A 20,755-nucleotide genomic window follows, 5' to 3' on the forward strand; every position below is an offset into this window, starting at 1 on the left:
TTCCTTTTTTTTCAACGACCTATATTATCAATAGTGCAGAATAGCATCTCCCTTCTTTACTGCAACTTAGATTTTTTTCTAAACTCCAAAATATGTTTCTGAACTGAAGCTCTTTTCACAAAGATCTATTATCCTTTCTCTCTGCAGGAAATATAATAAGCTGTTTTTTCCTTAAACTATATATCTCAGATAGCACTCCATCCCATCATCCAGGTCATTAATAAAGACACTAAACAGTCTTGTCCCTCGTATCGATCCCTGAGGAGTGTCACTCTGCCAGCTGGACTCTGTACTGCTGATCCATACCCCCGAGCCCAGCAATAATCCAGCCAATTTTCCACCCACCTTATTGTCCATTAATCGAGCCCGTGTTTCACCAATCTCACTAACAGGAGACAAGGAGACTGAGAGAAGTTGTTGCAAAGCCCTTGCTAAAGCCAAGCTATACAACTTCACTGCTCTTGTCTCGTCCATTGAGGCAGACTTCTCATCAGAAGGCAATCAGACTGGCGAGGTGTGCTGTGCTCTTGGTAAATCCATGGTGGCTATTTCAAATCACCTTCTTGTTCTTTCTGTACCTGGAAATGGCTTCCAGGAGGATTTGTTCCATTACCAGATGTAGTGGTAAGGCTGACCTGCCTTTAGTTTGCTTGATCCTCCTTCATGCCCTTCTTGAATGTGGGTGTCACATCTACCTTTTCCCAAACATCAGTAAGACCTTCTGGTTTGTCCTGACCTTCTAAACATGATAGAAAATGGCCTTGCAATGACATCGACCTGTTCTCTCAGCACCACTTAATGCATCCCATCTGGTTCCATAGACTTGTACATATCCACATGAGTTAAGCGCTCCCAACCATTGTCCTCTCTTCTGGCTAATACTCACCTGACAGGCCAACTTTATCAGTGAAAACTGAGGCAAAATAAAGGCACTGAGTACCTCGTTCTTTTCCATGTTCCTTGTCAGTAGCTGCCCTGTCTCATTGCGCAGTGGGCTTACATTCTCATCAGCTTTCCTTTTGCTGTCAACGTTCATAAAGAAAGCTTTTGTGTTGCTCTTCACAACACGTCTAGTTTTAGTCCCAGCTGAGCTTTGGCTTTCCTACCTCCATCCTTGCATGCTTTAGAGATGTTTCTATATTCTTCTGAGGTAGCCCATCCCCGCTTCCACTTTCTGTAGGCTTCCTTTTTGCATTTGGCCCAGTCAGGAGTCTTCGTCATCCATGCTGGCCTGTGCTCAATTTTCTGCAAAATGAATGGACTCTTCTTGTGCTCTGAGGAGGTCATCCTTGAAGAACAACCAGCTCTCCTGGGCTCTCCTTTGCCTGCCAGGGCAGTCTCCCATTGGATCCTGCCAATAACTTCAATATCCCCTCCTGAAGCCCAGGGTTGCGACATCATTTCTTTTGCTCACTTTTAGACAAAATTATAAGTAAATAATCCTACATATTATTGAGTGAAAATGTGTTCCCTTCAAGGTTTATTCTTTTCTGTGATTTCAGTTACTCAGCCTGAATCAAATTAAATGAGGACATTCAGAATACCACTATCTTTTGTTAAAATTCCGATCAATCAAGTGTCTTGCTATTTCTCTTTGGGCAACGTGAGCATCTACTTTTACTTTTTCATCTTAAATGATGTTTGGAATCTTCTGGCTCTTTCGCTACTTGTACTTCCTCTAGGAACCATATATATTATCGAAGTAAATGTTCTTCCTGCTGGGGATTTCATCAGTTTTTCCAAAAGCCATCCACGCATGTTATCATACCCAATATTTGACAGCAATAAAATACTGCTTTTTCCTCAGCATTTTTAAAAGCCACGCTGTTTAATCTTTTAAATAAAGTTAATCTTTTAAATACAGAGCAGAGGCAACCTCATGTATCGTAATTTTGCATGACTCTTCATCTTGCATCATTACAGACAACAGATTTAAACAGTCCTTACAAGAATAGTTTATGATACACAACTTAAAGATTCTTTCTACTATTTTGATCCTAAATTTGACAAATGACTTCAAGCCTGTGGCCTGAATTGCACCCCAAGACCAAGAAGGAAAGTCCACCGTACTTGTATTACTTCAAGGCTCATATAGGGATTGAGAAATCCTAAGAATGCCAGCTGATGTTGCTGATCATAACTTATTCCCTCAGACCTACAGAAAAGCCTAGCTCCCAGGGAAAGAAAACCATAAGCCTAAACAAATAGCATTTATATCTCCACCTCTCCTCGGGGCTCCCATAAATAAGGCAAGACCTGATGTTCTACTAAATTATTTATTGACTGAAATGGAATTTAAATTTGTTCTTTGGTGTTCTTTAAGTCACACCTTAACTATTACATTACTGTCAGCCAATATCTTGGCTGCAATTATACCTTGAATTTTACTTGGATATCTGAATTCAAAATACCAGCTTCAAAGGCTTGGTAAATCCAACATGAGGAATTTAAAACTGTATGTGGAAAAATTTCTCAAACAAGCAGTGTCTTTGTAAGTTCAAAATTAATCTGTACTAGAAAGAAATAGAAAACAAAATACATAATACAAATAAGTGCAGTCAATTTACTATAAAAAAGCATATTTAATTGTAAAGCATTAAGAGGAAACTACTTTCTATCAGAATTATCAGACACATGTACCTCACTGGATTTGGTATCAGTTGTAACACATGCTTAATTTTGCATTTTCCTGAAATGATAAGAAAATATTACTAATATTTCTTATTCACAATACTGTAATAAAAAAGCATGTTTGTTTTTTTCCCATGGAAAAGTTTTCAGTGCTTTAATTACTCTGGAGACAAAGATTTTTTTTTCAAAAAACGCTACCTTTTTCTAATCTCTTATCATAAATGCCTTATTTCGGCAACTGCAAATCTTCTGTGTATAAACTTCCCGCAGTCTCTCCGCAAAGAGGATTCATGAATGTGCCCAACCTCATAGCAGCTCAGAGCTACTGAGGCCGTTCCAGATCATAAGTGCAGTGCTGCAGAAACACCAATACAAGATATGGATGGCCAAATTAAAGAGAAGCCGGGGGAGCCATACTGATAATCAGAATGACGAAAGACAACTGGTGATCTAGAAATCATCTCTGGGCGCAAAAGAGATTGTGTAACTTGACCAAAGACAAATTCACAAAGCTTCTCAGGGAAATTTTTCCATTTGCTAATCTGTTTAATCAAATTAGGTTCTTATTACAGACTGGATATTTTTTCCTATAGAATTAGAAAAACCTGTAAAGAACACAAAAAGAGGAGACAGCTAGCATTGACAACACTGCGACTTGCATTCCAGTGCAACCAAGACCAAAGGACAACACTGTTTCCCAAAAGGACCTACAGACTCAAATGACACCCTAAGTCTCTAACAAACAAAAAGGAAATAATGAAAGCAAAAAATGGAGTAAAGAAGAAAAAAACTCAATGCAGGCAGATAAAATAAGTGAGAGTGTGTAGTCTCCAGCCTCTGCCATTGGTTTGGTTGGCTAAGAAGCACCTTGGGCAAGTTGCAGAAAAAGTAAAGAACTGCCTTGAAGGGATAGCAGCTAATGACATGACAAGTTGCACCCAGGTGAAATCTTGACAGTATGGAAGGAAAGAAAAGAAACTTTGGAAGATCTAACTTCCATCTGAGACAAAAGGTAAGATAGATGGATGTGGTAAAGAAGGGGAAATAGAAAAATAAATCAATAACAATGAAGTGGCAGAAAATTCTCCTTCTTCCTGTGTAAAGCTTCGCCCTTGAAAAGCTAAAGACTTGAAGCAGATTGTGCCAATACAGTCAGCATGAAATATACTGAGGGATAATAATGTTACCAGCCGTATATGTTGCTTGGAAATGACCGATAGCATGGTATAAGACAATTTAAGACAATTTAGACAAATATGACATTAGAATCATAAATGACTAAATCATGAACAATTACTGTAAAGAACACTGGAAAAGTTGTTTACAGAAAAGAATGACATACAAATAATCTCCTGGCAAAGTAGACACTGAAGTGTGAATTCAGTGCTCTGAATAACCAAAGTGAAGATGAGATCACATATAAAAAGTTGAGAAAAAATTACTGAAAAGCACTAGTTATTAGGTAAAAGAGGTTAGCAACTACCATCCTTAACGTAGATTACCACCATAAAAACATTGGAAAAGCATGTACCCAGGTACACAGCTGAGGGAAGGACTGTACTTACTGAAAAGAAAACGGGAAAGGAAGAATTTGGTACTCTAAGCTTAAGACATACAGGTTGCTTGCCTACAACGTGAAAGTTTCTTGCTGGAAGCTTTACAGCAAATGTGTTTCAGTGGGTTGAAGCTAACGGTATGTTTCCGCAAGTACAGAAAGGCTGCTGAAAATGTGCTGAAAAGGCAAAAACCCTTCTGACAGAATACAGAGCCATCCTTATAAATGCCAGAAGAAATGTTAGATAGATGATCTGAAATTGTATCCCACCACTGGATTTGATCTGTGGTAAAGTGGTTGAAAGTAGTGTCTGTGTAAGGTGAACGTACAGAAAATATGTTGGAGAAGTATGTATGGTACTTGGAGTACAATGATAAAATAATAGGTAAGGCAACAGTACATAAGCCTTGAGATTTTCCAAAGTCAGTACCTACCATTCTTTTCTTTTTAATATCCTCGTTTCTACTGTTTGCCGTGCTGCACCATATAAGGAGAAGCCACTTAATGACGACGGACAGGAAGCCCATTGCACATCTGTTTTTTTACAGATAATCTGAAATGATATGGAGAATGATACAAAAATGAATTCACTGGTGACAGCTGCGGACACTGTGTCAAAGGATACAGAAATGGCAGTATGGCTAAACAAATGTGCATAACCAAAGGTACTAAAAATATCTATACCACAGCACAGAAAAGACTGCACCAGCTTGGCTCCCTCTACCTTGCACTGTCCTCAACACTGTCCTGGCATGTTTTCCTCTTCACACGTTCTTAAACACAACACACAAAGTGTTGTGCCATGAGAACAGCTGCAACACAGCTCCCACATTATTTACCTATGCGTTTGCTTCAGTCATTTTTGACTGAAAAGACATACAAAATAATGCTTCTATCTTGATGTCGTGGAGATGTGAGGAGGACAGGTAAACTCATCAGCAGGCTGCCAGCTGGATCCTTCTGAATACGTCATTCTGAAATGGGAGTAAATTGGACAGAGGTTATCCAGGAGACTTGGAAAGGAAGCCCAGGCTGTGTACTGACAAGAGAAATAGCTAAAAACAATTGCAGATACCATGAAAACTGAGATGTGCGTAATGACAGCTGACCATATATACAAGAAAGAAAACAGACTGGATACAGTTTAGATCAAATAACAAACTAACCAGGCAATATCTTGCTAGGGAGGGTAGGACATTAAGAGCGCTACAAAACGCACACAGAGATGGAAGGAACAACCTGAAGAGTGTTTGAAAAATACTAGTGTAGAAACACACTTTAATTTCACAGAATCACAGAATCATAGAATCATAGAATGGTTTGGTTTGGAAGGGACCTTAAAGATCACCTAGTTCCAACCCCCCTGCCATGGGCAGGGACACCTCCCACTAGACCAGGCTGCTCAAAGCCCCATCCAGCCTGGCCTTGAACACTTCCAGGGATGGGGCATCCACAACTTCCCTGGGCAACCTGTTCCAGTGCCTCACCACCTTCACAGTAAAGAATTTCTTCCCAATATCTAATCTAAACCTACCCTCTTTCAGTTTAAAACTGTTACCCCTCCTCCTATTGCTCCACTCCCTGATAAAGAGTCCCTCCCCATCTCTCCTGTAGGCCCCCTTTAGCTACTGGAAGGTTGCAGTAAATTCTCCCTGGAGCCTGCTCTTCTCCGGGCTGTGGAACTCCAAATCTCAGCCTGTCCATTTGCTTAATGGCAAATTAAACCTTCCAAAAGAAAAACCGAGAGAAGAAAGTTTAAACCGCTCAGAGACAGACTATTTGTACCAGCTACATCCAAGTAGAGAGACAGGATAGGGAAAGCAGCTCTGGAAGGCAGGATGGGTGGCCCAGGTCCAGGGTCCAGCAGCTGCAGTCCAAATGGATCTGCTGGTGAGGGGTAGGAAGTACCAGAGGACAAAGTTGTTGGTACTGCACCTTGTAGCATTAGGGATTAAAAATAGAAACAAATTATTGTCACACCGGCAAAGTAACAAATGATCAGACTGCAAAATGTTATGGCCAAAAATAGTTACTACTAATGCAGTACATGCTATGAGACTAAAAAGAGGGAGAGAGCTTTGCTGAGGACACTTTTTTGGCAACTGATGTGCATGTTAAATTGCAAATTAAAAAAAAAAAAAAAGAGAACCCTTTAACAGCAGGAAGTGAGAAGAACTTGGGTTATGAATAAGATGAAAGCCCTGCCAAGTATCTTTCCTTTGTGATCTCGCAAGTGTTATGATAAAAAACACCTGAACTAGAATTTGGTTTTACTATAAAATCAGAAGTCCATCAGGTGACAGCTGCTATGAAGAACGCTGAAATGCAGAGGCGAGGTAAAACATTTAAAATTTAATGACGCGGCTGTCCAAGTTCGGGCTGCTTCAGCCTTTTTCCCCCTGGAGGGCTTGGTGGTGGAGGGAAAATTAACAGAAATGTTTGCTGCTTTGAATAGTTTGCTATTATCAGATTCTCTGAATTAACCTTTTATGTCTTTCTTCACTTTACAGTTCAAGATTTTCTCCTTCAGAAGAGGGAAGACGGCCTCTGTGGCACCAGGGCATGAAGGTGCCCAGGCCGCATGCAGCTGCTCCCCTCTGGCCCTGAGTGGGAGAGCTGGTGAAGCACCTGAGGTGGAGGAAGTGGAGGAAGTGGAGGAAGTGGAGGAAGAAGAGAGCAGCCCCCACAGACACAACAATCCCCACCATCCCACCCCCGGGGACATGCATTCGAGCCCGACGGAAGCCGCGGCCTAGCAGGCGCCATGGCGGGCTGGAAGCCACCGCCTGAGGGCCCCGCCGCGGGCGGGGCTGGGGGAGGCCGCGCCCGCAGAGGGGCCGCCCCTCGCCCGCGCCGTCCGCCGCTTCGTCCCCGGCGCTCTCCGCGGTAAGGCAGCGGGGGGAAGGGGTGACGCCGAGCCGGCGCCGAGGCGGGGAGCGCGGCCGGGCCGGGGCCTCGCTGCGGGGAGAGCGGGGTGGCGGCAGGCCGGTGAGGGTCCTCGGGCCCAGCTGGCCGGCGGCTGAGGGGGAGGGATGGCCGCCTTGCGGGTATGCCCCAGGGCGGGAATGGAGGTGCAGGAGAGCGCTTTGGTGCGGCGGGCGGGAGTGATTGCGTGGAAATTCAGTGCAGGGACGGAAATGGGAGCGAAGCCGAGGTGGGGCCGGGGCCGGGGGTGGGCGGCCGGCCGGCGGGCCCTGCCTGCTGCTCCGCGGGCCCTGGCTTGGTGCTGCCGCCGGAGTGGGCCTAACGGGCTTCTGAGTGGCCGCCCCTCGGCTCCAGCCCCGCGGAGGTGGTGGAAGGCAACGAGCAGGCCCTGAGGGCTGTCGGTGGTGCGTGGTTTTTTGTTGCCCGATGCACCAGAGGAGTGCTCAGGTATGAGGGAGGGAACGTTTGCATTTTGACATGTGTTACCCTGCTCTGGTATTGCCTGGTTTCTCTTCAGAGTTTGGTTCTGTGCGGACCCTTCAGGCTTCTTCCCCTTTCACCTGCCTAGTTGGCCTTAGTCTCCGTGAAAACTGACAGCAGCTCTATTTGTGTCAGCTTTCCCAGTTTTCTTAGCAAGTTTGCTACAAGTGTGCTACCGGCTGTTTTAAAACTCCCATGACTGTTGTATTTTTGATACTGTTTCTTTCCCATGGAAGGAAGCCTCCTGCTTCTCTGTGAGGCCCGTGTTTCTAAAGTCCCCCAGACTTTTAGAACACGGTAGTTAATTTCCATCAAGGCTGATTACAGTCAGCAGTATTGTGGTGATTAGTGGCTGGATGCTGGCGCACACGGCGAAGGGAAGGTTTCTTTCCTGCACTAACATTGTGGAGGAATCAGCCTGGCCACTCATCACGGGCAGCTCCAGGCTAACCACAGCACGTGAGATTTCTTGTCCGGTAGCAGCATTGGTAGACAAAGAGCAAGCTATGGTTACTGCAGAGGTAAAGGTGATTGGAGATGTGGGTCTGTAGGAAGGCTTTGTCAGCCCCGCTTACTAGAGTTCAACTCCCCCTCCCTTCCATTTCTGTGGGGAAATAGAAAGTTAATGAATGATCAGGAAGTGTTTCCAGGAGATTCTTTCTTCTGAAAAACTGTGACATTAAACAAAGAAGCTTTGAGTTGTATTCAACTCTTCTGTTCTCATAACTCACTATAAGTCCAGGAATGTTTTACTTTCAAATTTAACTTGCTTCTTTTTTATGCAGGTAAAGCCATGTCCCTGAAACAGGTCTCCAGCAACAAATGCTTTGACGGTTTCCAGAAGGTGTTTGAACATGACAGGTAAACACTACAAAAGCAACCTAGATGTTTAGCATGAAGCAGTGAATCCATACTATCATTGCTGTCAGTGTTCTCAGTCTGCAGGAAGATAGCGTGTTCTCACTAATATCCGTATTTCAGTAAGGAATACTGTCTACAGCTGCTTTGTCTGTGTTCTTGTATTTCTGTGTTAATGTTTAACATGCCTAGTATACTTAGTGCTGCAGATCAGAGGTGGGAAGCCAGTATTTTTACCTTTGAAAATGAAGCTCTGTTACTTTGGGTTGTCCCGTTTGCAGCACAGAGAACTGCTGTGTTTACAGTCCACTCTACTGGATATTTCACTTCTGTGCACTCTTAAAAAATGCTGTGAGGAGACAGACACAGTAGGTTCGTGTTTGATGAAGGTGAACAGAAAAACATTCAGGTTTTTTTCATTTCTGGTCCAAAGAAAAAAATCATTAGTTATGCTTAGATAAGCTTTTATTGACAATTGCATTCTTTAGTATTAATTGAGCAATCTGTTAGTTTGTAGATTTAGCAGATTGAAAACCTCTCTTGCTGGAGCAAGCTGTGCAGTTCATGTTCTGCAAGTCATGTGGATATGTTCTTCAGTAAAAATACTTTCCAATTTAATAGACAAAGCTCAAGTTAAATATTGCTGGGGTTCAAAATTCAATTTTCAAACTGTTCCCGGTTAGCTGTGTTTTCCCACTGCAAAAATGTGGCTTATTTGTAAGTCTCTGTTGTAAGTATATTCAGAACAAGGTAGGAGGGTTAGCTGTTGTCAATGCAAAAGGCTGAGGCTGGGTTTTAAAATTGCTTTTCACTTTATTTAACTTAGTTGTTATAATTCACTGACCAAATCTCTCTTTGAACAAAATGCATGGATACAACTTTATTTTTTTAATGTTAGTGACCTTGTTAATTAAGTAGTGGTAATAACAAGAGGTATTTTATTCATATAGTGCAGAGCTAAAATGCAAAATGAAATTTGGAATCTACTTGCCTCCAAAAGCAGAAACTGGAAAGTGTCCTGTGCTGTATTGGCTCTCGGGTAAGTAACATGAATTTTAGTAACTTAAAAAAGATAAGCATGTTTAAGCTAGTGTGCTACAGTTACTGTAAACCCTGAAAATCTGATGTAGAGGTACTACAGTGGCAGCTCTTGCATTCTATGAAAGGTTGTCTTCTGGAACATGCGTTTACTTTGAGTGTATTGTGATAAAGTTGGATGTAGCCAGCCTTAGCCAGCCTAACAGGTTGTTTTCTAAAATGCTCAGTGTGAAAAATATTCTACACTTTTGTTCTGAAATGTACATACTTTTTGTTCTAAAACATACATATTTAAAGGTTCTCCTCAAAGGCCTTCCTGTTGGGACACCTCCTGCCTCTTTTTTCTATGACAGACTGCTTCAACTAACAGGACAGGGGGCAAAATCTAGTCCATGGGAGCCAGCAAATTTGTCGTCTGTATCCCACCTTATTCTGAGTGCTATTATGCAGGGAACAACTGGTGAACTTGGAAAGGGAGGTGCTGCTAGCTGCCTTAGCGCCAGCACATCTAGAGTGAGGTAACACTGAGGGATCAGAAAGGGCCAGGGGCTGAAGAAGGCTGTGTGGCCGGAGTGAAGTTGCATCATCCACAGCATTGTTTCTTCATCTCTCCAGCTCCTGCCGTCTCCTATCCAGCTGCTGTCTTGCTGGATGTAAGGCAAGCTGGGATGAGACTGTATGGACAAACACGTGCTCCCCATTATCCTGACTTTGTTCCTCTGCCCTGTTCCTGTCATCTCCCACAGACCTGGGTCTTGCACCAAAAGTACATAAATAATGTTAAGGCATTGCTTTCAAAATTTATGTTGGTGATGGCTCTAGGATTAATTAATTACATCTTTCCTTTTTTTCCTGTTATTTGAAATGAAAAGCAGAAGCTCTGTCTGTTCTGTAATTTTAGGTATTGCTTTATTGACGCTTGTGTTTAGAAAGTTATATTTCATGTATGTATTCATTTCACAAAATAGCTAGTAGGTCTGATTTGTAGAATCACACAGTGGACTGTGTAAAAATGTTTACCCTTGAAATTGGAAGCATCAAAATTGTCTGAAGAGCTTCAAGTCATGCAGCACGTTTCTTTTTTGAATCTAAACCATGCTGTCTTGGCTGGTATATCAGTCAAATTAGGTTATTTGCAACTTGTCCTCAGAGAAAACTAGAATCATTAACGCCTCTCAAAAGGCACAGTAAAGAGAAATTGAAATACTGGTGTGCAGTATTATTTATTTGTAATTGGACTTCAGTTGGTAATTGGACTTCAGTTGGCCTGCTGCAGTGCAAAAAGCACGGATTGCTGTGGGGTTTGGAGCCGGGGTGCTTATGGGCCTTTATCCTGCCTAAAAGATAAAGGATGTGTCAGACCACTTGCAGAATTATGTAATGCAAACAGCTGAAATGGCAGTGGAGGGAAAAATGTAGTTGCAGGGTTAGATGTCAGAAGTTAATGTTAACCTTAGCAACAGTGTCTGTAGTCAATGGATTTAAATACACAGTACTTGACGAAACTGTATGTACCATACGAGTAGGCGCTCATAAAGTGTACACATTGGCCTGTTTTTGATCAAATATTAGTGTGACTAGATGTGAAAGTGCAACTGTGTCTGTTTCTGTGGATTACTAAGTGCTGTTGAATCTAGTGAAAAGACTTTTGCATGTTTGTGGAGACAGGAATTGCTCTTATTTTTCGAAACCTTTTCTGTCACAAAGGTTTTTGAAACTGGTATGCTCTGAGCAATTGTAACCAATGATATTTTTATTTCTCTAGGGTTAACTTGCACAGAACAGAATTTTATAACGAAAGCTGGTTTTCATCAAGCTGCAGCTGAACATGGCCTTATTGTAGTTGCACCAGACACAAGCCCACGTAAGTTTTAACAAGAGATGTGAAAAGTCATCTTTATCCTCACAGAATGGAGTGCTGCAGTTTGCTGCAAAGCGTATTGCCCACCTGAGTCAGGATATGACCTCATGTCTATATCTTGCATTGTTTGCTAGATTATATTGTCTATATTCTTAATAACATGGTAGTGAAGGCTTGATATTTGAAACTCTTTTATTGTCATGGCACTAAAACTAGAACAAAGGGACCATTGAGTTCAGCACAAAGGAAGAGAGGGAAGAAAAGGAAAACGAGAGGCATGTGCTGTCAGAGACATTTGCCTGCACTTTGTGTCTTACTGAGACTTTAAAAAATCTGCAGAACTGTGTTGTCACGCAAAGATGTAATGTTTACTCTTTATTGTGTTCAGTCGTCTAAAGCCTATCATGTCTCCAGAGGATTCCAATACTTAGAAAAACAAATCAGAAACCCTTCCCCCCTGCAGCTGCAGTAAACTGATGAATGGCTTTTTAAAAATGATATGCTTTTATTTGCGTGAGGCTGAACTTATGTCTAGTATGGGAAACTTGAAAATGGTAGATATGCAGTGACTGGAAATACAGTCTTTTGGGGATTCAGTGTATTTTGTTGAGTATTTGCTGGGTTCTGCTAAAGTCTCATGAATGCTGTGTACAAAGGTAGCAGTCTTCTAATATTTCCCAGGCTTTAGTGGGTCAAATCTAAACACAGGTAACAGGGGAATGAAGTTGTGTTCCAGAAAATATTTTTCACATCTAGGTTTTGAAGTTGTGTCAGGTCAAAGAACAGAAATGCGTGTTTCTAATGAACAAGAGGGACAGAAGAGCAAGACTTGTTGCTGTCTGCTGCAGACTAGAGATGGGCAACTCGCCCATCACATTCACAACATTCACATTATGTGAGGATTAGAATTACTCTTGGGTAATTTTACTGGCACTGGCTTTTAGTGTTGTCTGTGTAAGTTGTCGATCAATGTGAAACCGCGTTTGGCTAGTTCACTGCTTTGGCCATTTTCTTTTAAAGCCCTCTTTGCAGCCTTTTAGTCCAATAACTGATTGGGATTGCTTCGCTCTTTAGATGAATTTCAGTATGTGTTACGCTCTCAGAGACCCCAAATGTTCTTAAATCTTTTTTGAGCTGTCTGGAGAAACAAGTGAAGAGCAGTTCAAATGTAATCATAAATTAAGAGGTCTGAGGTTATGTAGAGAAAAGGCTAATATGTGCTTTTTAACTGTGTTGTTACGACTACGTGAGAATTACCTTCCAGGAGCTAGGAGATGTATCTTGATGGGGAAAAAGACTGCATGAAAACCTGAAATATCTGTCATTACAGACCCTCTGTCAGGCCCTGATAGACTTTAGTTTTCCTTATTTGTAGGGGTTTACTTTTCCAGAGGGGTGTGTTGAGCAGCATTTTGCAGGTTGCTTTTCAAATTTCTTCTTTCAGGGTTTTCCTCAAGTTTCTTTTAGCAGAATCAGTGTTGCCTTCATTGCTTGGCAGCACTTTCTGAGTTTTTGTCCATCTCTGAGGGACAGAAGACAGCAGACTTTTTATACCCAACATGTTGTGTAAGCGCCCCTGTGCCTGTGACTGCTGGACTGTTAAGTTACAAAATCATTTGGTGTTCAAGGGCATGTCACTGGAGCAAACTCAACTTTGATCCTTGTAAAAATCTGATTTTACACTGTGCGGGGTGGCAGGTATCTCTGCACAAATGGTCAGGGATTGTCAAGTTGCATATAGGTTTGCAGTGTAATCTGATGGTGGTGCAAGCCCATGTAATTTTGGATTGCAGAAACTAGGAACATTTTGGAGAAAGGGAGGCCATTATACCTTGAAAGATATAGCTTGAAACGTTACAATCTGTTCTGCAAACCAGGCTGGTAAATCACAGGCTAATCAAAGGGAGAGTAAGAGAGGACTGGGTGGGATGTATTGACTTTCACGGAGACGTCTGCAAATTTAGTTTGAAAGTGTAGCCTTGGAAAAGGCGATACGACCCTGCAGGTATTCACAGAAGAAATTACTTAAGTTTTATGGGGAGTTATAGGTGGGAGCAGTGAAACGAATTACAGAAAAGGTAGAGTTACATACTTTAAAAATGATAGGGACAGCAAGTTTTTATTATGGTGTTGAATAATAAAAGGGACTGTAGCAGACATTATTTGAAGCACATAAACTGGTCTGGACACACCATTTGGTGGTACATGGTTCTGTCCTTCTAGGGAAAAGAAAATTTACTACAGGTTCTGTTTCTCACGTAATTTCTTGTACTTGATAGGATGAGGTCTAATAACTGAAATAAGCTGATAGCAGCAATTAACAAGTGCCAGCTTTTGCATAAGTCCCTGGGTAAATTGGATGAAGCTTTACAGTATTATTTTAGGAGAGATCTGTATGATACGTTCATTGATGAAGGGATACTAAAACAAGCTAGGAGTTGGATTCATCTGTAGGTAATGAGTAAGTGGCATTTTGAAAGTGTTGTTGAAATAACACTTGAAAACACTGTACTAAGGAATGAAAATCTGAATTGTATTATAGTTGGAAGCATAGAGACATGTTGATTGAAAAACTCGTGTCCCAAGTCTCTGATTTGTATGGTAGGTTTTCCAATTCTGAACCTCTAGTAAAGGAAACACAGTAACTATAGAAAGACACAGTAACTATAGAAAGGATTTTCGTGGTAGGTGGCTGCAATATTGAAGGAGAAGATGAAAGCTGGGATTTTGGCACCGGTGCTGGTTTTTATGTGGATGCCACTGAAGATCCATGGAAAACAAACTATAGGATGTATTCCTACATAAAGGATGAGGTAACTTTGCTGCTGGGTTCTCCTGGAGGGGGTGTGGTTCACTCATGCTCTTTGTTCCTAGCACCAAAGCTTGCTTGATAGCCTGTGGGTGGTTGGTTGTTTTCTTGCTCTCTCTTTTATAAAAATTATAATTATTTATAAAAATAACATCTGTCTGGGCCTGAGCAGGAGCTCCTTCAATCTGCTTTCCTACTGGAGATGCCACAGGGTTGACCTGTGCTTCTAATCTTGATTCATTAGTTGTTCAATCTCTGCTCTTATAAAATCTCTGCTCTGCTGCTTCTGGAGCAACCCACCGCATTTTGCTGCACCAGCACTTCAGTTGTATTGCTCATTTAGACTGTTTTCACCGTCTGTCTTGGGACAGTGGGGTAGTGATTTTGTTTGTTGGTTGGTTGCTTTTTTCCTTAACTGGGTGTAAAAGGAAATCCTCGAAATATGTATCAGAAAGGTCAGCGTCCAATTTGCGATTCTGGTTGCTCACGGGAGCAGGTATTTATGTATCTATTAAAATGAGACTGTGTATTTGTTCCCAGATCTTATGTTACAGGGTTATGATAGATTTTTATAGAGATACTTTGAGTTACTTATTGTCAGATTGTTTCCGTGTGCTTTTACAGTCCTGTTCAGGTTGCTTTCTGATTGCCCCCCCTCCTTCCCTTTTTTACCTACTCCCCCTGAGATTTGCATGTCAGCTTTCCTAAAGATTGATTTTTGGAGTATTCGAGGTACCTGAAGTTGTGTTCATTTGTATTCTACTTGAACCTAAATCAAGTTCAGGTCATGATTTCAAATGTCAGGCTAGAACCAAAGATATGCCTTTGGTTTCAGTGGCTTCGTGGCATTAAAACACACTAGTTATTTATGTCCTTCTTTGTCTAAACATACTCAAGTTGGTTTAATGTTTTTATTCCACTGTTGTTCCTTTACAGCTGCCTAAACTAATAAATGCCAATTTTCCAACTGATCCTGAACGAATGTCTATTTTTGGGCATTCCATGGGAGGCCATGGAGCTCTTATTCTTGCTCTGAAGAATCCTGGAAAGTACAAAGTAAGATATAATTTAGCTTATATGAGGTATACTAAGACTTATACAGATTTCTATAGAAGTGAAGAAAGAAAACACAATACCGAGTTCTGTTACAGCATTAAATATGTAAGTCGTTTTAGTTGTAGCGGTACATTGATACCTAGTATTAGAACATGGAAAACTGCCAGAAACAACACTGTGGAATGTGAGTATCACTGAAATTAAAAAATGTGTGAATTTTAAAAGTTAAGAAAAGCTTAGTTTCTTTTGGATGGTGCTACAGCTCTTCCAAACCTATTGTTATATTTACATGTTAATAGGGTCCTTCTAGCTCTGGAATTGTGTGATTTTCTGTATCTTTTCAAATCTTGTCTTGTTCATTTTGGAGCTTTTATTACCAGCAAACATCTTTGTCACCATTCTATTTGTGTTTGCTTACAATTTGCTATGGAGTCTATTACACTGATAGCAAGTGTAACTGTAAGAACCTGAACTTCATACAAATAGTATCTGGAGAACTTCTCCCACCCTCCCCCCCGTTCCCTTTTTTACCTGCTCCTCCTGAGATCTGTATGTCAGCTTTCCTAAAGATTGATTTTTGGAGTATTCGAGATACCTGAAGTTGTGTTCATTTGTATTCTACTTGAACCTAAATCAAACATGCTGGAACTGATTTGCCTGTCCTTTATACTCATGAGGGCTGAGAGAAATTTCGTTATTCTCTTTGGAGATAGACTTATGTAAAATGCCTTTCTGAGGCAGAATCAGGCATTGGTGTTTGAGAGGTGAGGGGCTCTGCCTTTGTGGATCAGTCCTTTCGTGGGCTCTCCTGGCCCTGCACTTTGTGGTCAGCTGCTGCAAAAGTGGAACTGCATTTATGAAAATAGCAGACCATTTGCTCAGTGTCATTAGCTTGGCGTTACAAGAGAGCTGAATGTAAGATAAAGCTTTATTTTTATCTCTCGTTTTTATCTTTTGGAGCCAGTAGTTCAGAACTTTCCATTTTCACTGTTGGCGCTTACCTGTTGTTTGTATTATCTACAAGAATTAAACATTAAATTGAAAATGCCAAAAGCCAGGGGAACTGGCAGTAGCTCAGATGGTATGTTGCTATTTCCTGCAAGGCATAAGAGTGGTAATGTTGATGTCCCAAGGCCAAATCCAAAAGAAGAATGTAAGAATAGGGCTTGGACTTCTGACACCAGTACCTGGAGTTGTGATCTGAAATGCGCTTTTCTTGACCCCTAACCCTGTACGTACCTAAATTTATGAAACACTGTTGCATGCTTAGACTGGCTGAGCAGCCTCGTGCCTTTGTTATGCTCTGCCAAAATCCAGTGGGAGGTGAAGTGGTCCCACACTGACCATGCTGGCCCAACAGCAGACTGGAAATCCTTCTCTGCTGCTTAAGGGAATTCAAACCAACATCTGCCAACAGGGAAAGGAATGGAGTATCTATCCCTTCCTTTTGCAGCTTGGCTGATGTGCGAGAAGGAAAGCAAAACTGTGGGGCTAGAGAGAACAAATAAGAGGGAAGTAGGATAACTGTTAGGGCACCTAGCTCAGAGTTTTGGTGCAAGAGTCATGGGTTCTGGCAATAACTTCAATACACTTTTTGAAAAGGCTTTTAGTTTGCTTGTTAGTTAGCAGAAATCACTTTTCTTAATTCATACTTTTTTTTTTTTTCCACTTTATTTCTGAACAGTCTGTGTCGGCATTCGCTCCTATCTGCAACCCTATTCAGTGTCAGTGGGGGAAGAAAGCCCTTGGTGGATATCTGGGATCAGATGTAAGCAAATGGGAGGTACGTGTTGCAACTCGCAGTCCTTTAATAACGCATGAATGAGTGATCTGTAGATATATCGCAGCAGGAGTCTGGAACAAAAGCCTGGGGTTCCCTTGAGCTCTGTTTTACTGCATCCCTAATTGTGGATAAGCCTATGTTCCTGGTGGGTATGACTTGCCATTGCCTGGTGGTTCTTACAACAAATGTGATGAGATAGAAGGCTCTCATCAAATTGACTAAATTCCTCCCTGTTTTATGAAGATCTTTAAATCTGGGCTAAGAAGAATTACGAGTCTGAGACTTTCTCTAACACGTGAAAGCAGCAAGGAATTTAGAAGAGAGTTAGGCTATGGCCTGTCTCTCAAAAACTCGCATCTCAGTAGACAAAACAGCTTTTTTTTTTTTTATAGTAGCCTGGAAAGAGAGACTGCTACAAACTGTTCAGAGACTGATGAGCATCTGCAGGGGCAGGCTGTTGGAGGCAGCTAGCAGAGGAGCCCCACTGGATACTTGGAAATTGGTATCCTCTAAAACAGAATTAAACCAGACAAAGTTAGGTTTTAGCTCCAGGGCCCTAATTTTGAAATATAAGTAGTCATTTATGAACGGCTAAGATACAAAAATGTTTGTGTGCATGTTGCTGTGTTGTTTGGGCAGTCCTTCAGTATTTTTATCTCACCATACACATTGCACTGTATCCCTAGAATTAAGTTAGAAGGGATTGTCGTGACCAGGTACTCTTATTTCCTTGTAAATAAACACAAGCTGCAGTTAAATCCCTTGTAAATTGGATTAAAGTATCTCTTAGGAAGACATCCAGGTCTGATTAAAACATTACAGGAATGGAAAGCGCTAGCTGCTTTCACATTTTTTAATAGAGTAGTTTGTATATTTAACAATCACCAACTAAATTTGCTTACACTTAATGTAATAAATTTATTTTGCGGAAAAAAAAATTAAGTATGTTTTCTGGCCCCCTAACTTGCTTTGGAGCTCTTCCGTAAACCCAGTCCAGTAGACCACCAGCAGGCATCAGGAATAGACTTAGGCCTGCCTTTGGCACAGATTTCACCAGCGATGTTCCTCAGGGTTCAGTCCTAGGGCCAGTCAATGTCTTTATCAACGATCTGGATGCAGGAGTTGAATGCGCCATTAGCAAATATGGGAGGTGCTGTTGACTTCCTTGAGGGACAAGAGGCCTTGCAGAGGGTTTAGATAGATGGGAGCATTGGGTTATGATTGATGGGATGAAATTCAACAAATCGAAATGCCAGATTCTGCACCTGGGATGGAGTAATGTTAGGCACAAGTACAAGTTGGGAAACAAGTGGCTGGAGAGGAGCCCTGCAGAAACGGATCTGGGGGTGCTGGTTGACAGAAGGCTCAATAGGAGTCAGCAGTGGGCCCTGGCACCCGAGAGGGCAAACCGCATCCTGGGGTGCATCAAACACAGCATAACCAGCCGGTCCAAAAGAGGTGATTACCTGCTGTATTCAGCATTGGTGCAGCCTCACCTTGAATACTGTGTGCTCTTCTGGGCCCCATGATTTAAGAAGGATGTGAAGGTCCTTGAATGCATCCAGAGAAGGGCAGCAAAGCTGGTGAAAGGGCTGGAAGGAATGCCCTGTGGGGAGCAGCTATGGAATTTGGGCTTGTCTGGTTTAGAGAAAAGGAGGATGAGGGGCAACCTCGTTGCTCTCTGCAGCTTCCTGAGGAGGGGAAGTGGAGAAGGGACATGCTGATCTCTTCTCCCTAGGTGATAGGGACACATTGGAATGGTTCAAGGCTGCACCATAGGACGTTTAGACTGGACATTAAGAAGCATTTCTTTACTGAGAGCATGGTCAAACACTGGAACAGGCTTCTTGGAGAGGTGGTCAATGCCCCAAGCCTGTCAGTGTTTAAGGGGCAATTGGACAATGCCATTAACAACATGCTTTAACTTTTGGTCAGCCCTGAATTGCTCAGGCAGTTGGCCTAGATGATCACTGTAGGTCCCTTCCAACTGCAATAGTCTGTTCTGTTCTGTATACAATGCCTTATCTCCATATTTCTGCTTAAAATTGCCGTGTGTTACACCGGTGTTTTGACTTCTAGCTGCCAAAATAGTTACATCAAGATACCAAATTATTTTGGCAGGATCTAGTTTCTGTACGAGCATGTGAATCGGTACTAGATTATGCTGCTGTTCTTCAACTCTGTATGAATTTAGCCCTGGGCTGGATGTTCCGTTTGGTCCAGAAATTATATCAAACGGCCAACGTGGTAATTACTTAGATCATACCATTTGCCCTTTTAAAAACACGGGTATAACTTGTCAGTTGTATGGAAATTCCACAGTTTTTTGTTTTTCCAAGGTGCAGTTTGGTGTCCTCATTAGTATCACCCAGTACTCTATATATGCCATTCTTTGGAAAATTTGGCAAATTTGACCCAGTCTAACGTATGTAGCTGAATGTTGTTTCTCTTTTATTCCTGCAGGCGTATGATGCTACACAACTTGTGAAGTCCTATCCAGACTCTCACCTGGACATCTTGATTGATCAAGGCAAAGATGACCAGTTCCTGTCAGCGGGCCAGTTATTGCCTGATAACTTCATCGCTGCCTGCACGGAGCGGAAAATCCCAGTAGTCTTTAGGCTGCAGCAGGCAAGTTGCTTCTACGATCTTTTATTGTTGGGTTGTTGCTTTGTGATTTTTTGGGTCTATGTGGCAGGTAGTGAAGAGAGTGTGTCGTAATGGGGCGTGCTCTCACTTACCTGTCCCTGGCCAAGTGAGGAAGAGGATGAGAAGCGACGTTTTCCTTGATGTCAGCCGTCAAGGAGTGCAATATCCATCAGATTCAGCTGCATTTCACCACTAGGTGGGGTCATTATTTCAGTTTCAACAAGCTGATGCGTTGATGGTAACTCGAGCTGCCAGCGGTTGGCTGAAGAAGCCTTTAAAGACGCAGGTGGAAGGATTGCTCTTTTCTTTAGTGCAGTGACCCAGCACAGCGCTGTCCTGAGAGTGCTGGAGTCTTTGTGAGCGACTGACAACTTCACGCCAGACCCAGTGAGGGGCCCGGCCATGGAGAATGAGGGATTGTCCTCTCTGATTTATTGTAAGCCCTGCACCAGAAGTTAGTGCTGACAAAGTGGAGTAGCTCAGAGGTTTCCATGGCATTTTAGCGTAGTGCTGGAGCAGTAATTCAGACCTGGGCTGTGCTCTCCTTACACCTGTGTTTTACCAGTAGGGCAACACCAGTAAGGTGAACTGGTCTCTCAAATAGCATCTCGCTCTGCAGCTGACGCTTGTTGTTGTCCATCTCTAATTTACATGCCCAGATTAGGGCAGGTTAAGGTATATTGTTTGTTTAGCTTCCTAGAGTTCATATATACTTAACTGGTTAGGTATCCTTCACAGTTTTTATATATAATACAGGTATTTTTGATTTCTTAAAACAGATCAAACCAGAAGAGTCCTTAACTTTCCTAGAAGAGAGCTTAGCATGATTGCTTTATCGGGAGCTATGTGTGTTTGCTGATTTCTTTGTTGTTGTTCTTTTCCAGGGTTACGATCACAGCTATTTTTTCATTGCTACATTTATTAACGACCACATCAAACACCATGCAAAATACCTCAACGCTTGAACCATTTGGATGGGAGCGTTGTCTGTCCAGTATGAATCAAGGGGTAGAGGCGAACTAAACAGAAATCATTTGCTGAAGTAGCGTCTGTAAAATGGAGCTCTTCTGATCGTACTGCTAAGAAAAATAAAAGTGCCACTTAATTTCA

General features: G+C 42.0%; 1 protein-coding gene across 4 annotated transcripts; it reads left to right on the top strand.

Moving 5' to 3' along the window:
• The first annotated feature begins 7,013 nt into the window (after positions 1 to 7,013).
• On the top strand, positions 7,014 to 20,755 carry ESD (esterase D). 4 transcript variants are annotated; one of them, XM_054212860.1, is made up of 9 exons: positions 7,014 to 7,072; positions 8,377 to 8,452; positions 9,400 to 9,488; positions 11,253 to 11,351; positions 14,037 to 14,161; positions 15,094 to 15,213; positions 16,898 to 16,996; positions 19,460 to 19,627; positions 20,530 to 20,755. In XM_054212860.1, the coding sequence occupies exons 2-9, from the start codon at positions 8,385 to 8,387 to the stop codon at positions 20,608 to 20,610; spliced, it is 849 nt and encodes a 282-aa protein (XP_054068835.1). In that variant the 5' UTR covers positions 7,014 to 7,072; positions 8,377 to 8,384; the 3' UTR covers positions 20,611 to 20,755. The 4 variants fall into 4 exon arrangements, with proteins under 4 accessions (XP_054068835.1, XP_054068855.1, XP_054068862.1 ...); XM_054212880.1 differs by lacking the exon at positions 7,014 to 7,072 and adding an exon at positions 7,130 to 7,174; XM_054212887.1 differs by lacking the exon at positions 7,014 to 7,072 and adding an exon at positions 7,215 to 7,233.

Source organism: Rissa tridactyla, chromosome 1, assembly GCF_028500815.1.
Source record: "Rissa tridactyla isolate bRisTri1 chromosome 1, bRisTri1.patW.cur.20221130, whole genome shotgun sequence".
In the NCBI taxonomy this organism is placed as follows: Eukaryota; Metazoa; Chordata; class Aves; order Charadriiformes; family Laridae; genus Rissa; species Rissa tridactyla.